Source organism: Varroa jacobsoni, unplaced genomic scaffold, assembly GCF_002532875.2.
Source record: "Varroa jacobsoni isolate VJ856 unplaced genomic scaffold, vjacob_1.0 scaffold_388, whole genome shotgun sequence".
NCBI classification, from domain to species: domain Eukaryota; kingdom Metazoa; phylum Arthropoda; class Arachnida; order Mesostigmata; family Varroidae; genus Varroa; species Varroa jacobsoni.
Genome location: NW_019213290.1, coordinates 190416 through 211471, shown reverse-complemented (window position 1 = coordinate 211471; position 21056 = coordinate 190416). Strand labels below are relative to the sequence as shown.

Here is a 21056-nt window from a genome sequence, read left to right as displayed (position 1 = left end):
CCTGACTTAATGCGTCAGGCACACGTTTCGCGTACCTAGTTCACGGTAATCGCTGGCATTCAGATGCTTGTTCATTCATTCATTGGTGCGATCTAATAATGCAAATGACGACTCAGATCAATTTCTCGACTGACTGAAACGAACTCTGCTCGTCAGGCCTCATGTGCATAGGACATGTGGAGTTTTGTCCAATGCCCTTGCGGCAACACGGACTGCTAAAGTGTCCGAAAGCGTTTTTTGTCTGCGGTAACTATTGGTTAAAGGACATGGCTTTGGTACGTTTTTTGAGAGGTTGGTATACGCATGATATAGTTTTGTGATCTATTTCGCGACAGGGTTTACTAATATTGTGCTATGTTATCTCTCGTTAACGCTTTTTTTGCCTAATTACAGCCTTGTGTAAGCTGCACACCTTATTTAGTTAGCTATTGTATTAGCACTTTTGAAGTTGTCAGGATAAGAAACAGGCCACCTTGTGACAAAATGGCTAGGTAATAGAATAAACGACGGCAAACATCAATTGTGAGCATGAAAGCGATGTGAATTGTCGCAGGCCCGTACATATTCCGTTCGTTCGTGGAACACTTATCAGCTGTACGGCTACTATCTATCAAAGTGCAATAAATAAATGGGCAGGCTTTGCCAAAAACACAGCTCATACAGTTAAATTAGGTTATGACCTAAAGGAACCTAACGAATGCTTTGCTTTTTTGATCTGAGATGAACGTTTGATGTTAAAAGGGCCTCTGGTATAGGTGGATTCATTGTCTGGAGAACATTGTCTAACACGAAAGATATAGGACGCTTAAGCAACGGCTATTCTAAGCATCTTCACCCGCCTACACATCAGGCACTTTTTGAAACTTGAGAAACTAATTTTTACTTGCGTAAAAGGGACTTTGGACAGAGTGCGTCTACAATTGTTTCCGCCTGAAGACTAGAACTTTCGAGAAGACCTAGAGAAGAGCTTGTGCGTAGCATTTTCAGTCAAAAGAATCGATCATGGTCGTAAAGGGTAGTCGCGCCACAACCAGTTGGAAACAGTACCGTTCCCCTAATAGCAGTTTCGTTAAGTGTAACAGAAATGTCCTGATTTCGTTTGCATAAAAATTGCACGCCAAATCATGTTACAATATACTATTATAAATATCTTAAGTGCTTTTATTAAGTATAACAATATAATAGGTCATTGGAGAAAGTTGTAAATTCAGCGCATCTATAGCTATAATAACCTCAAGTAATTTTTCTTGAAAGAGAAGCTTATATATACTTAATCATAAGGAAACATCGCTTTTTCTTCGGTTTAAATATAATCGGTTTAAATATCCAGTATATCCACCGTATAATAAGAAGCCAACATTATTTAGTATCAAGCATAATTTCGTCTAGAAATGTTGTACCTTTTTGCACAGAGTGTACCTAAGTAATTGTTAATCTGACCGAGTTCATCAGTTTGTGGTATCGATTTGTAACTTTCCCCGGTAGGTGGCCTCCTGCCTATAAGCGTGTAACGCGTCGTATTACAGCCTGCAGGAAAACTGACAATGGTTAAATCTACAGCTAATTACAAGTCGATCATCCGCTCATTGCCCTGCGTGAGTCTAACCCCATCATCTGGTCATGTTGTTATTTAAGCTCAGCAGAGTGACAGACACGCCCATGCACAGACCGTTTAGAGAAGTTCGGTCACGCGCTCGGCAACAACGTCTCTAATAATGCATCGTAGGGGATCTTCTCCAGATTTCTCAACAGCAGATTCAGGTCTTAATTTGCAGATGGCTGAGATTTGATTCTCAGATAAATCGTAGAAGGATGCTTATTCGTGCCCTAAATGTAGTTATACGATTCTTCGGTAAAAAAAGCTAATATTTACAATAGGAAATGTTTTTTTTTTTTACTTAATTCATCATGCAAATTAAATTATATCCACAACAAAGTTTTGGTGTATTGGATTATTGCGACTTCGGGCTAACAACAACCCAGTCCCATGATACCATGCAAGAATGTTAGTAAAGTCAGGTAATTCCTACAATGTCGCCATATCATGATTTCTGATCATGTATACCGTTTCGTTCCTTAATATTCTATTATCGGATTCGTATAACAACAGATTGGCCGTTTTGAAACGCCCATATGTAAAATAAAAGGAATAATGAAAGTTATTATATTTGACTGATTTCATGCACCTCTGGTGTGGATTAGCCTTGTAAGCTAAATGTTGCCAAACGTCCCTCTGAGGCTTATTGTCATAGTCCCAGATATATTATGCGTTTCTGAATGTTGGGTGCGTATCCTTTCGCTGAGCCGCTGTTTATGCTCACTATACTTTGCCTGACAAATTCTGGCCTTAAGATGGCATACATGCTTAAGAGGAGCACAGCGGTTCTGCTTCCACAAGATGGAACTGGTCGCGCATCGAATTAAGCAGGCCTAATCTCCTATGAGCTGTATATAGTGTCCTTGGTAGCGGCCAGTGGACAAATTGCTTTACGGCCATCGGTACATCTGTATATTGTATACACACGTGCATTGCATGTACCGTAGAGATGGGCTTAGGAAAAGAATCAACTTCATTTTACGCCATCACGATCAGCGCAGTAGTTTTTTGTCTGCCAACCTCTAATCTGAATAGTTGTAAACGATTATTCTGGAGACGAGAGCATTCGTACACTTCGTCATATGCACACGAATGGGTTAACCGGGAGACTGGTGAGGAGATACTAACAAACATTGCTCAACGCAATACGATATAAAGCCTTAAATGCTACTATGACGAACATGACTGTATTATCAGCTTCGTCGTTAATGCCCCATTGATGTATTCTATTCTGTGGACTAGATCGTCACATAGCGCCGTCGATGTCGCCACTAGCGCTAAAAGTAACCAGTGCCAGTCTCACTAAACCAAAGGGTTATCCAGTTGTTGCCCAGCGCGAACCTTCAAAGGTCTGTAATCCTCTGGTATCGTTCCATCCTTGCCAGTGTAAACGGAACTCGGCAAGTAAAACCGACAGGACGATAGCACCGATGTTCTAACTACACCATAAACAGCATGAGCGTTGCGATCTTTGCTAAAGGAAAGATTTTCGAAGATATGGAAAAAAACTGGTTAGGATGGAACTACTGCTCAACCAGTCCATGAGGACCTAGCCGAAGTAGGTAGCAGATAAGTTGTTTGGTCGACTCAGCAGCAAGGCTTTAGGTTTATTTTTCCCTTAACTCCATCGTAGATCCAGTCCATATTGCCCCTATATACATGTCCCTGTTTCTCCCTCAACCAATGTATGTTTCTGGCGAGGCAGGATCCTCAGATCTCGGGGAACGGTTGAAGTCAAGTCTGGCCACACGAATAGAAGTGTTAAGGGCCCAAGATGAAGAAATAAAGATAAAGGAAAAAAGAGAGAAAGAGAGAGGAGGGAGAGAAACGTAGAACGACACTAAGAGGGTAAGTGTAGTTCGCTCGGTCTGCTAAGGGTCGAGTTTGCTGCAATGTGTTAAATCGAGAGCGGATGGGCTGGTAAGCGTTCGAATGAGTAACTGTGCGAGAAGCAAATACGCACGGAGAGGCCACGGTAAAAACCTCATCTTGTTCCATCGAATCCGGCGATGCGATTCTGAGTGACTAACCAGCTGGGCCTGAGAACGTGTAGGACTATCGGGGTCCCAAAGGCAGATAAGTCGACGAGCCATTAACGCAATCTCCCTTGGACAGACCGGAAAAAGTGAACGACCCTACGTAGGTTCTAACACTAATACTAGGAGGTTTCGGGAAATAACCCCGAGCTGGAACGATTGAATAGTGCAAGAACTAGGCAGTAGTGCGCAGGAACAAAACAAAGCCTGGGTGGTGACAGTGAGAAGCACGGGGATTGTCGTGCGACCACGCCCTTTGGTGAATCGCCCAGCGGTTGTGGTCGTCACCACGAACCCGCGAGGGGGCTCCGAACAAGTCAACGCAAGTCCATCCGAACTGTTCCGTTCGCACGAAAGCCAGCCTCGGCAGCTCTGACCAGCGCCGACGTGCTTAATTCTGATAGAGGTCTAAAGACGAGAGGGAGGATATCAGCCATTAGTACGAACCCTGCATCCATCCTGCTGTCCCTATGGATGCGCAATGCTATCGCACGGGGCAAAAATGCCGTCAGCTAGGCCGAGAAAAAAACAACTGAACACACAAAAGGCCAAGTGCACACAGCGCAAATCTGTAGAGTTTACTAAAGTGGTAACTTGGCTGCGTTGCCAGTCATAGAGGTCAGCGTAGAATATTGAAGGGCCTAGCAGTACAGAGAAAAACTGGGATGAGCTATTGATCCTTGCGGAGGGTAAAAAGGGGACGAAGCGAATAGAATAAAGTGTATGCCAGCGACTTTATACCGAGCCAATATCGTACGTCGTCGTGAGTTACAAGGGATTTTTGCGCAGACTGAAAGTGACAGAACGGCAAGGGCAGGACAAGACCGTCTACACGCTGGACGTACGACTTCTGGCAAAAAACAACCCAGTAAGCTTATGAGATATTCGATTTCCTCTCGAAAATCAGCATTCGATCAATCCGGTAGTTATAAACCGAAATAAACGTATATACGTATAACGTGCTTCGTAGATGGGTGGATCATTATAGAGGGTTGTTGTCGTGTTAGATACGTACTCGTGCTACATCCGAGAGGGTAGTCGTTAATGGGTCTTGGGCTAAATAAGTTTGCAGTTTGCCCGTTAAGCGGTACTATGTTTCAATTAAACCCAGTAATTTGTTCGAGTAAATAATTACCGGTAGGCATTGAACAAGAACAGTTATTAAAAATAATAAAAAAAAAAAATGACTCTCCATACATAGTTTTGGGGCAAAGCATAAAACCACTACTTGCACAGGTCAATCCAAAAAAAATTTTGTTATTTGTATACAATGGTTCAAGCAATAAATCTGAGTGACAATCAACAATGATGAGGAGTAGTTGTCCCTGTTATATCAACTGATTTATTGTTGCCTGACCTACAAGCTGCTTCGATTTAGGTTGCATGTGCATAACGCTAGCTCAGTACTGTATTTTTATCCAGCTAGATCTTCGTTTGCCGCATTGTAAAATAGGAAAACGTCGAACGTAGGCGAGTTTTTACCAATAGATGAAAACAAGTTTTAAATATCCAAATGCTAGATAAACGTAATATTGATACGAACAGCTGATGCACCGACGCTTTCCTGAGGTTTATTTTTGTAGACTCCGGTGCCTTCTTCAACTACGTATGCTGGGCGATAATTTGACTATCTGGTAAAAGTCGTTTTTCGACACGTAGAATAAACAGGTTTATAACTGCGTACTCCTGTATCTATAGATCGATACATCTACATAAAGCTAACGTGCCGGCAACTATATTGGATTGTAAGCTTTTGATTCTCATTCGGTTCAGAAGTAACAAAATTGTTCCCTTTTACGTATATACGCATACCCATCCGCTGTAATCACTAGAGTACATGGACGCGCACAGATTGTTGTCAAGCTATTGTGCCCTAATTAAGTTAGCTTTAATAGGAGGAATAGCAGCTTATCGGTCCTCTAGGTAGGTAGGCAGACACACAGAACATTGGAACAATGATAAAAAGTTCGGTATAGAAATGAAGGACCCGGAGTTGAGAGCTTTTCCTTGAGACCACACCATCGGAGGGCTTACTCGAACCATCCACCTATCTAAAGCTGTCTTACTGGACAAACCTCAGTGGCCAAGTTGACTGAGCGGTCTCTTTGGTTCCATTGTAAATCAACTGCAGGGTCGAAGCAAGTACACATCTATATGGTTGGAAATGTAATTATATCCTGTGTGTTGATTCGTAATTTTTCCGGTTAAACTCTGCGCTATTAAGAACGTTACATCCCCGAGCCTCATTAAGTATAAATCCGCAGGTTATGAATATGCGATTCTCTAGTGGTGTGTTAAAATAGGCACAATTTGTATTAATAAGTGATGCCTATGTCTCTATTACTACAATTTCTACTAATTTTTGTCTCGTGTTTCTTGCTTTTTTTTTTTTTTCTTTACACACATGTATCAAATGCAGGCACAGGGGTATAAGTCGGCTGAATACTTACTTTCACTAGAAGGCTTATTGCTATCATGGTTAACTCCATCCAGTGGAGAGTTCATGCTACTTCTATGGCTCTTGATGTCACTGTTGCTTCATAAACAAAACTGCTTGGTTCTTCATGAAATTAATCTGATGAGAGTCAGATTTTGGGGCGTGGGGACGCAATCCACATCACATTAAGGCTGTTCTTTTTAGAATTGATCTAATTGAGTAAAATACTAATAACAATAGCGGTAAAGAAGGGGTCTAGTAACAGCAGTAACTGCGAATCTTTCATTGATAACTATGTGAGGGGCTTTAGGAAAAGTTTGTTGCGCTGGTACCATAAGCGGGGCGCTATGTTATAGACTCCCCATTTTCTAGACTCACAATCATTAAACGGATAGACCATCTAGCCTCCTTCGGTCATAGTGGTCTACCGAAACAGGAGTACCCTCGGCGTGCCAACGGAAGAACGGCTGATGCTTACGCGCACCGTGCTCATAATAAGTGTAGGGACCTGTATCTGGGGGAAGTCTTAATTGCTCTAAGGATCTACCGACGTGAAGTATCTAATCGAAGACCAGCATTTAGCGCCAACAAACAGAGAACAGACACGTAGAACAGAGGTTACAAAAAATCCTTTTTGCCCGTTTACGGTGAAAACAATTATGAATTTAGCCCAATACGGGATTATACATTCTCGCAGGGCGTATGACTTACAAACACTGTTATGAACGACGCTCTCCGACCAATTAATATAATCTTTTGAGAACGACCTGCATGCATTTGGAAGCATCAGACTCTGTGTATGAAAATAAAACTTCAGTCATGCCTATTTTAGTAATTAAGCGTTCACATGAATTAGTGTAGACATGCACGTTAATACGGTGCATGCGTACGCACGATCATTTACAAAGAAGAACGAACAATTTTTACTCGTTACCTCACGTACAACAGGCCCATACGTCAATTTGTTAATGTTCTAAATGTTCACTTATACATGATTACGGGGATACCTAAAATTTGACATACTGTCTGCACAGAGCTTAAGGTTAGCTTATCTCTTTTATTTAAGGCCAACTCAGTAATCCTTCACAATAGCCTGGCAATTTTTCATAGCCTTTACAATACCCGTTGGCATATTGGGCGCTCGAAAATTTGTTTGTATCGTAAGCTTGGGAAATATACCTGGTACTGCCTGCTCACCGGCACCGAAACCATGGTGTAACTGAACCGAGCTAAAATAAACGTTCTTGTTATTATCGCCTATGCAGGACCTGTGTGGTCACATGGGTCTCGCCTGCGTGCGTGCCGAATAAGGTAGGGAAAATTAGAGGGCTGCACTCAATCTTTGTATTATAGTATCGCTGATACAAGCAGCAATTGAATCGAATAGGTCTACGGACGGAGAGTGGCAGAACAGCGGCACGCGGAACAGCGATCAGCGTTAGCTTGAGGTCCTATCCTATTCTGGCGGATAAACTAGAAACTTGTACGCTAGCAATTCTCGCCGTAATATGCCAATAGTAGTCCATTCTAATAGTAGCAACAACAGCGACGGGTCGGCGGTATCTCACATAGGGAGCCAGCCAGCAAGTAACAATTCAACTATATCAAAGTACACTTTTGTTCCAGTTCAGGCCTCAGGGATTGTTTTGGTTTAATAGGGGCTTTAACAGCGGCTGCGTCATCGGCAAGAGGCAAACTGCACCAACCAAAACGATAGTCTATGGTCGACGAAAGGCCTTGAATTGGTGCCGAGATGCCGCCGCTCAGAATGAAAATACAGCAGAAGCGGCAGCATTAGCAGAATAAGGCAAAACGTAGTTACATGTAGAGCTACGTACAGTCGATATGGCTGCTTCAAGCGTATGCTCGGCTTTCGCCAACACCATCTCCAGCCATTTCAGTATCCGCGCTGGCTTCTCCATGCGAAAAATCCCCTTCGACTAATGAGAGGACGCTTCGAAACGGCTAGGCCCAGGGGCTGACAGCGCACGTACATGCGAATTGAGCTAATATCTAAGTTAAATTTTGCTCCACTCGAAAATCAGCCTACCTCAAAGAACGTCACCGCATGCCTCTGGAATAAAATTTAAGCCAGTTAAATGTTTATTGAAAGGGGCATCGATGGAGACAAGAAGCATGTAAGGCTTCTACATTCTATGGAAGTAACAGGCGAAGTGTATATAGACCTGCAGAGGCCTAAAGTCGTGTGGCATTACACCGTGATAAGATAATCACAGTCACTGATTTTAAAGCCCCTTCGCAAAATGGTTGGGAAGGCGTTGTTATTTTGTTGGTCTAGGACCTATAATAGGCTACGAAGTGCCCTTTCATCAGTGCATTCGTAACGCGTATTTTGACTGGCTTACGGAAGGCGGGTGGAAGGGGGCCAGTTATTAGAGAACTAACGATTTTCAACTGATCATTATAATAAATAATACATTTAGAAAATCAAAAATACAACAATGGTGGGTTTGCGTATAGACTTTGAATTCTGCGTGATTAATTGATAATTAATAATTTAGCATGACCGGGGCCAATAACATAGTATCACAGTGAACTACTCATAGCAGTCAATCGACTGCACACGAGAATATATACAAGTCCCTCTTGGAAATGTCTCAGAGGCAAGTTTCGTATTTATTTTCTGGTTAGCGATAGAAAGGAGAGCTCGGAATAACTACAACATCAATAGACAAAGGCAAATTCGCACTTAATTGACGTAATGCCTTGCCTAGGAACCCAAGACAACGGACCTACAAAAGCATTTTATTTAGCCTTTCTTGAAGAACAAGTCAAAATTTCCACACGTCAATGGGTCGACAAAACAAGGCTGATAAAAAACCTGTTGCAAAGCGATAGTTCCTTACTGGTGTGTCGTATTTATTGGAAAACATATGTGAAAGTCAGATTTACGGGCGTTCCAACAAAATTTACACAGGAAAAATGTATCTCTAGGGTAGTGGCGTTCCTTGAAGCGAGCAGTGCAGAAAAGTATGACCGAACGATTTTCGGTCACGACAGAAAAACCTTAAGGTTAAATTTGGCCTTGGGGATTTCGAGAGAAAGAAATGCTTGATCCATTTTTAAAAAAGGATCAGGTGATCTTGATGACGACAATGACAAATGTCGAATACAGCGGCGCTAAAGGTCCGTGTTAGTGATGCAGATGTCAAATTGAATTCAGACTATATGGGAGAAGTTCTATGAACACAGAATGAATAGTGTGCCAGATTGCTGGAAGGGTTTTACGTCCGACTCTTTCGAAACAGCCTTTTTTTTTGCCTAGTAATCAACTGTTGATACGTTTGTATATGGAAACGCTAACGCTTGGTGCGTCAGCGGTCAGTGGTCATGTAAACAAGAGACGCCAGGGGTGTTTTGCATGTTCTAATTTCGAACTGGCAAAAAATTCTAATTTTCAACTAGCCTGGAGTGGGTTATCGAATTGGAGGAAACGACTTCGCACAAAAACGCGGAAAGAGATCAGGCCAAATGAAATTAGGGTAGCAAAACCTATTAATGGGTATCGCTAACGAATCTCGAAGTTGATTCGATTGAGGAGCGCAGCAAAGTACGCATGTGGTGTTAGTCCCGAGACGGCGCTGCTTGCCGCCTCATTGATCTTAGAAAATGACTCACTATTCGTCCTCGATCGCTTTAACAAATTTAAGATAAACAAAGATAACAAAGATAAACTCGAGATAATCATTAAAGATAGCGTATCGTTAAATTTACGCTTTCGCTTAGCTAGATACAGTTGTCTTTTTTATACATTACCATCTCTCAATTTTATTATATAAAATGATTATATATTATTTATAAAAAAAAAAAAGACGAAAAACAATGAAACGAAAGTAATATTTAAAAAGATCTCGATTACGATTAAGTACAAAATAAAGCTTTTTTTCTTTTTTTGATTAACTCTTTAATTAGCTAATGTTCTTAATTAGTCAAAACCTGCTGATTACATTTACAACTTAAACACGTATTTTGCATGTATACAATAAGCTAAAGACTCAGTCCCCAGAGCCTCATGTCTGCCGCCGTTTCCTTACGTAGTCTTGCTCAATAATATCGATTTCCTAATTAATGGCTTAGAGCGTAAGATAGGTGAATTATTCTTTTTGCCGTAGAAAATGTTTAGCGTGCAATTCTAATTAATTTATCATTTTTCATTATTCTAGTTTTTTTTTTTTATCTAGTGCCTAAAAAAGCAACCCACCTTATCTACTATACGTACATTGTATCGGCACACTTTGCTACACGAAACAAATTCAGGTGAACTTTGTTCTGTCAGCGATAAACCAGTTTGACGAAAGCATCACAAAAGGAAGCCGTTACGACATCGCTTGCATATTACCAAACGTATTAAGGGGCAAGGACTTCGCTTCTGGCCGCTCCCAGAGATTATACCTGTGAAAATCGTAATGACAACATTTCCTGCGCTGATTGGCCTAAAAATGTTTAACCGGAATAGCCTGACTTTACCTGCGGATGATTCCGCGGCACCCTGCTAGTTTTGGCTTCGCATCGAGTGCCTGCTTTCGGCCTTAAAAGATCCATCATTTTGATTAGTCTTCCTGCTGCACGGTCATAAGCTGTCGTCAGACTTTCAGCTAGACAAAATGGATCGACGACAGTAGGTTTTCATCGCATCGTCTAATTATAGGGCCAATACGTCTTCTCTCTCCGATTTGACCGATTTCGTTTATGTGGCCTTTTACATATGCCGAAATATTTGTCGCTGCAGGCATAATACAAACAAACGTTGTGGCCCAGATCTACCTAGCACCGGCACCGAATTCATATGACAATCCTCGTTTATGCTAATTCCACTAAATACAATGTCAGTACCTGTCATGTTACCCTCCACACTTGACACGGTGTACCAGCTATTTTATATCAACATATTCCATAAAAATTATGATAAATATCTACTATACGCCGATATGGTAATGACATGTCTGTACGATAAAAGGCCGCAACGATGATCGCAATTTCGATAATGCACCTCGCCTTCAAGTTACTGCTATACCGAACCGTGCTTTGGCCTACAAGACCAATAATGAAGCTTGCCTCTCCGGTTGCTTCAAAATCTACATGTGAGAACTACCGCAGCTTACCAGAATATTTCGCCAAGGAACGCGTAGCTTAATTAGGGATTATAACGAGCGAGACGCACTGTAGCGGCGTTTCATCGGTGTCATCCTAAGGGGCGTATATTTCAGCGCATTGCCACGAAACCCCCGCTGGAATACCTCGGGAGGCCAATGGGAGAAACTATTCACCATTTCGTCGAAAAACAAGTTACTGAACAAAGCGGAACTGGGCATCCGATTAGTTATATAGCCGCACTGTACATAGAGTGTGTACAATAACTGGGCAGGTAGGGAAAAGAGACAGGGGTAGTGCTGCACGTAGCACGCCTTGGTGGAGCCCAGCCTGGCTGGAAGCTTTGCGGACGGTTTTCCAGTTCAACCAACGCAAACAGCATATGAATCGAGTCTAGTCGCCCGACAGGATTCCGATCACGCTCTATGCACAATCCACTAATAGCTAGGAAGCAATGACTTGTTCGGATGTAAGGAGTTCTTGGAAAATGGATGATACGCATGTGCGAAAGGGTCCGCATGCTGAAGTCGTTGTGAGATAGGGGACCAAGCAGTTAAGGATGCTATATCAGTAGACATTGTCTTATCGACTACGTTAGCTCTATTATACTGAGCACAGATAAATTAGCGATTCGTTATATATACATATATGTAGATATTCGATAATTCGAGCTTAGATAATATAACGAACGAATGAGAAAACTAGTAAAAAAATAGACAACAAAATGATGATATCAATCTGTTGTTTTCATGGCAAATTGTCACTACTCTTCTAGCCAGTTGTTTCGTACTGCCCAGAATAGTCAGGTACACACCAGGTATAGTTTATTACCACCATACACTATAGGCCATTTCTGACGAGATATTATATAAATGGCGGAGTTGACCAATTTAATGAATCGATTAAGGAAACCCAGTTTAAGTATGAACATCGGTCTGCTGATGGTGTATGCCTTCATGTGCTGATGCGCTGCGTGCTGCGGTAAACGTGCTTACTTTTTTCATTATTGCTATTAGTAGCATCTTGACGGACAAAGAACATATAAATAACAAATTGAAGAACCTACAATTTTTCCTTAGAAATTCTTACCTTTAGAAACAAACGCCATATCGACCCCACCTCATTTCTTCACTCGGCTGGAACCGGCTATTGCCGATTTCCGATTTGTCTTCGATTTATCTACAAGTACTGTACTCAATCAATGTACCATTGGCATTATCTCACTTCATCAACTACGTGTTTCTCGATTGTCGCCTCTCCTAATGATGATTCTTTCTGTTCACACTCTTCTGACTCCCAGCTGGTTCTTCTTGTTGGCCTAGTTTCTTCATCTCTTTCAAAATCAATCTGTTCGGCGCCATTTGCCAAGCTGGGCCTGGTCAAACTTAAGGCTCCTCAACAATGAGGAAAAGCATTAGTAGCTTTATTTTTCCGCTGTTCTACTGCTACCTAGGCCGGTTGGCCAGTATCTGTTTCACGTCTCTCCTCCGACAAGCTGCTTTTGCCAGACGTGTCGATCAGCGCGGAGCTTAGAGCTAACGATACACAGGCACACGATTAGCACATTGTTAGCATTGTAACTATGAGAGACCAACAGCTTTGTGACAAATAGGTGTACAACTTTCTAGTAGGCGCTAACCAGTAACCCTGCCGCTTCGGCATCGTCCTAGCAAGGACGATGAAAATGAATTCTCCCCTCGCTTCCCTTCCTCTGCTTGTTTGCTTGAAGTTATCACGGGGTAGCTACATACGCCAACCCAGCTTGCGCGTCGCTTGTTCAGCGCGAATGCAAATTTATCGTAAGGCTTTCACCGTCCCCACTTGGACCGGTGTTCAAAATTGATTCAGGGAAAATTCCTGTGCCCGCCAGTCCTTTCCAGCGTCTTGGTCGTCCGAGATCACGGCGGTTGTCGTCCGCCATTGCTTCGTAGCGTTAAACCGGAGCAGCAAAACTTCATTCGAGAGCGGTCGAGCGCTAGGGGCCCGGTGGCAGTGATGGAAGGTGGTGAGAAGATTTATGAAGTAGACGATTCAGCACCCTCGCACAAAAGCTTCGGCAGGAGTAGCAAAAGGCTGGGAGCGGACGATCGCTGGTGGTAACCACTTAATATTGGAATTGCGGTAGCTCTTAACAATTCCTTATTGGTAGCGCATACTACGTTAGATGCCAAGCGGGTATACAGAGCGCTGGAGCTGTGCTACGAAGAAACTAGGTGCTTGGGTATCTGTGTTGCGCTTTCCCGATATCGATTGAGTGTTGCGACGCTATGGGCCTAAAAGTCGACGAAGCAAAAACAGCAAACACAATCGTCTGTCTGCTGCTTTTTGCTTCAAACGAGGCATCAAGCAGGTATCGGCAGCAATAGAGATAAATTTCGGTATTTGACAGTTGATGGGTTGTCGCTATTGTTATATATACCAATAAAATGACCGTCTCGGACCAAAATTATACAGATTTTTCACCGTAAACAAAGATTCTCTATAGTAGAAGAAAAAAGTGCAATGTTTTTCTTTATAAGTAGGTATTACAAGAGATACTGATAGCCCCCTCAACACGAAGGGCAATAACCAAATAGCGTTCGAATTCAGTCATATAGGCCACACGAATGTGAGCACCACCTCATACTATGATATGTCTAGTGCTACTAATGACAGTGCTGCATATCGCTATACAATGAAAAGGTGAGACAGTGCGTCACGTCCTGCGCGACCGAACGCTTTATACTTTACTGATTACTAGTTCACGTTCGAATGAGGACGTAACCGCGCGCACCAAGTGTGTGGCAAGATTTACAACTCCGGGCGACGGTTGTTTTAGTTATGTGCCAGTCATTGCAAAGTACTTCTGAGTAGACCAGGGAAAATCGTGGTTCGTCGAGCCTCTACGGTTAACGAACAATGAGGCCGCTTACAATAACAGAACATTTTAAGGCAAGGCTATCGAAGCGTACGGATATGTGCTCTAGTCGATTTGAATAATGCCACTATAACCATCCCACCATCGGCGCAGCCTCGACTGAATCCGATAATTTACCGTTTTTCAGATGCGATAAATCTCAGGAAAATGGGCCTGTAGAGCAATGTGCATCCCTGAAGTCCAGGCCCGGGAAAAAGCACGCAGACAGGTGGGACGCGAAAAAAGATGCCCACTTCTTGCGATTCAGAAATATTTATCCATATACTATTTCCAGTGATGTAGCCTGTTGCCAACTTCGTGATTTCAACTACACAGCTAAACAGTGATGTACCTTTTCTCATCCGTAAGCTTCTTTTCTAACCCCACCGCACCAACAGAGCCAAGTGCTACAACGTCAAGATGCGCTAGAGTATTAAAATTGGATGTCGATCCAATGGAAAGCTCCTACTATTAAGTAAAGGAACGTCTAAAAAAGCCAGCTCGTTTGTAGTGGGGGTAAGTAAAGGAAACTGGCTTTCAAAAGACAAAAAAAAGTAAAGGAAGTAGATACCGTTCGATATTGGCGACGAACATGCGACGTAAGATAAAAATAAACTTTAACTACACAGAAGGACAGGCGCTAGGAACGACGTAAGACACACACACTAAGATCGTTTCGCAAATTGCTCCCATTAGAAGAAAAGAAAAGCTCTATTGAATGATGGATGACAAATAGCGCTGCCGATAATATCGCACGCGGGAGAGTCAGAGAGATAAAAGGGTGTTATTTTATACTATATATTTATGAACAAGCCTACGGCAGGCTGTATGAATACGTTGACGACATGCATATGAGCATGAATAGATGGCGTCAAAGCGTGGACTGAGGTGAAGATCGAGGTCAGCCGATTACAAAACGGAACAGACGATTTCTAAACTTAGTTACTACGACACCGTCTAGTTCAATACGTGCCGCTTTCGCCGCCACTCGGCAATGTGCCTTTAAAAGTTACTGACCTATAATATAAACCTCTGTTCTCATAAGACGGGTTTAATTCAGTCTGTTCCCTATGTTAGCCCGTAGTCCGATAGTAGTGAGATCGGAAAAAATCAAACTTTTTTCATAACGCTACATCGTCGAACAGGGATTACCACTCGAAGGATACCCGTTCCCCTGGGTAATTATGGGGAGGAAGGCACTACTCGCTATGTATACATATCGGTGCGAATGTCAGATCTTTATGCCGTTTGGGGGCTGATGGTGGCCACGGCAACGTTGCTTGTAGTCCTAATTGCAGAAAACTTACCGGACACCGATCACTGATAAGGAATTGTTTGACTGAATGCTGGCTTCAATTTTTAACAGTACTTCAGCAACCGGATAACGACGGCGAACGTCGTTATGGTTGTGGCGTCGACGGAAACACACAATATAGGCGAGGAACGTGCAGCAGGCGTAAACACAGCTTGATATTTTTATATTTAAATGCATCAGAATATAGGTGTGCACAACTAAAATGGTATCTAGGCCGGTTGGCAGCCTGGATTGCCTTCACGCTGACGTTCGACTTGTTCCTCAATTAACTGCACCAGATATAGCTACCCGAGTGAAAATGGACAACGTTACTAGAGCAAGTAAGCTTTGTTGATGTCCAGCACGAAATACACAGACTATACATCCACAGTTTATTTCATATATATCTATATATATACAACAAATATAGTTTGTTTAGGTCTACAGGCAGTGGTCAAAATATTCGCAAAAACTTAACGCAAAAGTTAGCAACATAATATCCCAAAAACCGGAAAAAGTAAAACTATTTAAAATAGTTTGCGTTATATGGATTATACGAGTCTTGTCGAGAATATAAAATCAATTTGAGAGATTTGCAAGATGTCTTACAGATGGTACTAAGGGGCAACGAGCGGGATGATACCTACTACTACTAATGCCCCATGTATCTGGGAAATTAGTAGTAGCAGATGTATCTGGAGCAAGTACATGTATCGTCAGGCTTAGGAACACTTGATTTCCTGCAAAGTCTACGGCAGAACCAATACACGACAAAGCAATTGGCGATATGTCTGTTTAACCAGTTCTATTCGTTGCCTCCCTTACGCACTTAAAGCAGAGAAATCCCCATCAATTTGTGCGAATTCTTGTTCCCCATTACTACGGTCTGTTGTAAAGGCTTTCAAAGCAACGACGTACGCCCTCGAGCAGAAGTGGTGAGTCGGCTGCGAGATATGCGAGGGCATTTTGGCGTCTATATATTAGTAGTCTCAGTGCTTGACTGAAGAGTAAGGTTTCAACGCCATTTGATTGTCTAAGATCCTCGCTGCAAGATCTTCCCAAAAGACGCGTGTCCCATACGTTGCAAGCGAAGCTTTGAAGTTGAATGGGCTGATTGTGGCCCTGAGGGACATGCGATGAGGCGATCCGATCACCCATGCGACCTATACTGCCTTCCTGCGTATTTCGGTGATGTGCACAGTGAAACTGCCCTTCCGCAAGGGAAAGACTACTAGTACGATAACTGGTTTACATAGGCAAAAGATGACGTGGCAAGAGACGAGGTGCTATCGATGGTTGCTATCTTGTCTCTTTCCGTCAGCTTCGTCGCCTCCGCCTTGCTCAGGTTTACAATCAGTCTCAAATCAATGAGTGCCGCGGGAGACCGAGCTAGAGTATGCTATGTTGTATTTGTATATGTTATTGAGTTGTCTGGATATACGATGATTCCGACTGATTTCCTCGGCCCTCTTATTGGATAAGGTTGCCCTTCAGCAAGATCGAGAATAGAAAATTGGTTTAGGTTGTCTCTGTCAGTAGTGTATGTAAATGGTGAAAATTCGGCTCGAAATGTTTGAGACCGCCTATGTATATAAAAAGCGATCCTCAAAGACTTGACCAAATATTGTTGATCTCACATAAATTATTTGTTACAGTTGCTTCACTGCAGCAAGCCCGCATTTTCCGCGCATCCGCGGCTCAAGCAAACTTCGATCCATGGATTTTTCACGGATAGATTCGCTGTATTACATTTATATTACGTACGTGTTCTAGGAAGCTAAGTTCTTTTAACGCAATGGTATTACATAATTTCTATACCGTACCCGAAGGTACGGTCAGATAAGTTAGCGAGTATCAATTGCCCACGGTAATAAAGTATGTATATAATTTTTTGCTCTGTAGGAGCTGAAGGTCTTTGGCGTCACACGCATAGAATCCACGCGGACAATACGGACCCCAATGTGATTGGGACAAACTTTGAATATTTTTATTGGTGACCTTTATGAAAATCCAGAAATAAAAACATAAAGAAAATATAAAAGCTTTTTAAGGGTACATCTGTTTTTCAAGGCATGTTACTACAACTTCGGTCTGAAATTGCACGAGGACGTGCGAGCATTGTATCAAACTGATGAGCGCCGTGTCGCTTCTACCTGATCTGCTCGTTTTTAACGCTAACCTCCTGAACTCAATAGTTCTTTGAAACATTTTCACAGCGGCTCAGGACCAAGTGCCCGTACGAAATCGAAATCCAATAAAGCCAGAGTATAGGAACGACTCAAAAGCTTTAGCCGCTAATTTTGAACCTCTTTCGATAATAAATAATAAGTAGCGCCAAGGTAACTATCGATTAGTTGAATCGGCTACGCCCGCGCAGAACTTCATTTAACATGAAAATTTGCTTAAATTTACTTTCTGTCGAAATGTACGCTGCTAATTGGCTTGACCGACCATAGTGGTTACGTAGACAAAAAATGAATAGCTTTTGAAATTTTTCAATATTTTTTAGTTATTTTTTTAAAACGGCTTATTAACGTATCATCATCGTGTATCGTGCTCCACTAGGATGGAACACGTATTCTACTCGGATGCATCGTGTCTGGGAATTAGATCGAAATAGAAAGGGCTATGATAAATGGCGGCCGTACGAACAGCTGCTGGCAAGGTAACTAATAAATAAAAACGCGCTTCATTGACATCTGCTTTAGAATTCGCATGAACACCAAACAGCTTTCAATTTATCATCGATCTACCACGCATCGATGGCTAAAACCAATGGCGAACGAATGCATATGGCCAGATTAAATATAGGAACGCCTCTCTGTTCCTTGAACTCTTAGAGTTTATTGTAAAATAATGTTTCATTAAAGTCCACTAGTTGGCTGGAACATGGATGGTACGTGTGGCTTTTCGTAGCCGGTCGTCGGTTTACCCAGTATTGGTCCGCTTGGTATAATACAACACGTATATATATTTCATATATAATTATATATTTCATAAGACGGGCCGCTTCGAATAGACGACGACGTCATTGGAAGGAACGATCGAAGGGAAGCTGTGTCGCCTTCACTATAAAAATGTGGTAATATCCTGATGCGAAATAGGTCTCCCGAAATGTTACGAAAAAAGGTAATGAAATTATTGCGAAAGTGAAGCAACAACGGTCATAGTATTGCCAACGAATTAAACATCTACCACTAAATGATTTTTTTACCCAATTTCAACAAAGCTGGGCATGAAAAAACTCGATACCTGGGGACACAAGGTAACTTGCTCGATCGTATTTCCGTCGAAACTACTTTGAACATAACTAAGTTGAGCCAATACTCTGGCCGACTAACCACACGTGATGAAAAATAGACAAACAATGATATTGTAGAAAAAAAAAAGTCAAACCGACGCCCGAGAAAAGGTTTGGTGACATTGAAAAAAATAGCGCATTGTAAGTTGCTGCCATCTGGAAAATAGATTGACCTGGACCTTTACCTTCAACAGCTAGCAATATTTCAACAGGTCGTTCGAAAAACATATCGGAACCGGTACTATAAATAAACGTCGCTTTCCACCAAGACCTACCTAGAAAAACTTGATGAAACTTGAATAGGAAATTTTGATGCATAACTTCGAACAGCCTTGATCAGACTGTCATCTGTTTCGGTATATGCAGAATTCCCTGAATGGTATTAACTTGGCGTTACCGGAGCGGTGCAGGAACCACCTATCAGAATTTTTTGTTTAACAGCATAGAAGTTCCACAGTGATGATATTATAGTGTTATTAGAAAAATGGCAAAATATCATTGACCAGAATAGTCCATGGTTATTTTAGTTTGTGATTCTGAATATGATCGATGATTTTGAAACGTGACAAAAACTTGCTTTCCTTCCAAAAAAAAAAGAAACGCAAGACGATCAATCGTCTTTCCTTTTTTTTTTAATCCATATTTTTATGCGCTTTGGGCTATTGCGTGTTTTTTTGGCCAACGGGAGGCTTGCGGCATTTAGTACGAATAAATTGGAGCTGGAATAACTGCGACTGTGGAAAAAAGTATTCCTGTCTCGAGAGATGCGGCCAATTCCGCTTAGAGTTGGCAGCCAGCGAGACTGTGACCCGCACAACTTTCTTCCAAAGGTTAAGTTACTAATGTATGTTATGTGTTATCGAGGACAATAAGTCTCAACGTAATGAGAGACAGGTAGCTAGCAGTTTCCGCTATTGGTTTATTAGTGGATGATAAACGGTACTGCAAAGCCAAGATAGGCTGGATTCATTGCAGCTTCGTTTGTTAATTTACCAATTTCCATTTAAAAAATGTTATCTCTATTTGTTTACTATGGTCGTGTTTCATGAAAACGTTACGAAGATGTATTGACAGACAGGTCAATTGACATATGATTGCGGATCGTTATATAGTCTGTCATTATTAGATATACTAAATATTACTCATGGCATTAATCTCTTTTTCGTAGAACACACAGATCAATGCAAAACGCTTCGTCACTGGCATCTACCCGTACGTTGATCCGTAACTCAAATCCCTGAATAGCTTGGCAAAGCTATATGGACGCCATTGATCGCTCCCTGTATCGAATAAATATAATAAACGCTTCATCGACCATAAACAACGCAATAAGCCTACGGTCGTACCGATGGCGTGTCATTACCCCTGGCGATATTGCTAGTGATAGCTAGTCTCTAGATAACCCTAGGTAAAATCAAACACATCGACGGAAAGAAACAACTAAATGTATGAAAAATGTAAAGCAAATTTCAAAATGTAATACTGATTACAGTTCTCCCGAGTTCAGGTATGGTTGTTCGATTAAGTAACCTGTTTTATTAAGACGTACTTACGTACATCGTCTATGGTACTTAATGCAAAAATATATGCTTCTACGGTATCAGCGGGTTACCTATTGATTACTGATTACCAAACGAGTTCAATATTTAAGCCTTATATGATGGCCTTCGATCAACAAACAAATTGTTTAGTGCATCGTAATTGCTACCCAGGCATCGCCCCAGCTTAAATGGTTACCAGTCGTCATCACTCACTCAGTCGTGTATGTAAAGCAACTAATGAAAAACAATCAGCAACTTCAGCAATGCTATCAGTAATGCCTTGTACCACGTGCAGCAGATTTGGGTGCGTTAATGTGCCCGACTGATAAACTACTAGGTCGACATCACGACGTTGTTATTATTACTATTAGCCGTTATTATTAGTTTTGTTTGTCGGCAGTATCACTGTTGTTGTTATCGTTGTGATCATTATCTAATTTTTTGTTTTTATTGTTTTCGTTGCTATATTCGTCCCTGCAGGCACATCGAAGTAAGAGCCTGACCCAGATCGACTGTCTAGGCAGCCGAGGGCGAGGCGACATGTTGAGTGCGGGCGTGGAAGAAGGTCAGCAATCTACGCCATGCCCGGACCGGTTAGCCGTACCCCCCGAAGGCGGCGGCGGACCGTCAGGCGATTCGTCGGGTCGATCCACGCTCTTAAGTGGCACCCACAAGGCAAGCATTAGTACAGCTTACAGCATTAACAGTACAATGGTTTCTATACCTTTGCCTAGTCTCTTCATTTCAGCGGCAGTCTGTGCTACTACTATGTAGGCATTTTGTTCCATCGCTTGCAGAGATCCCTCCTGCAGCAGACGGCAACGACAGAAGCACGCCATTAG

General features: G+C 42.1%; 1 protein-coding gene across 1 annotated transcript in view; it reads left to right on the top strand.

Annotated features, from left to right (window-relative positions):
• LOC147753557 (uncharacterized) overlaps positions 1-21056 on the top strand; it is an 89343-nt gene extending 68287 nt beyond the window's left edge. Inside the window, exons 6-7 of the mRNA XM_086968095.1 lie at positions 20695-20889; positions 21012-21056. Of these exons, the coding sequence (XP_086824221.1) occupies positions 20695-20889; positions 21012-21056 (240 nt within the window). The remainder of the gene's footprint in view (positions 1-20694; positions 20890-21011) is intronic.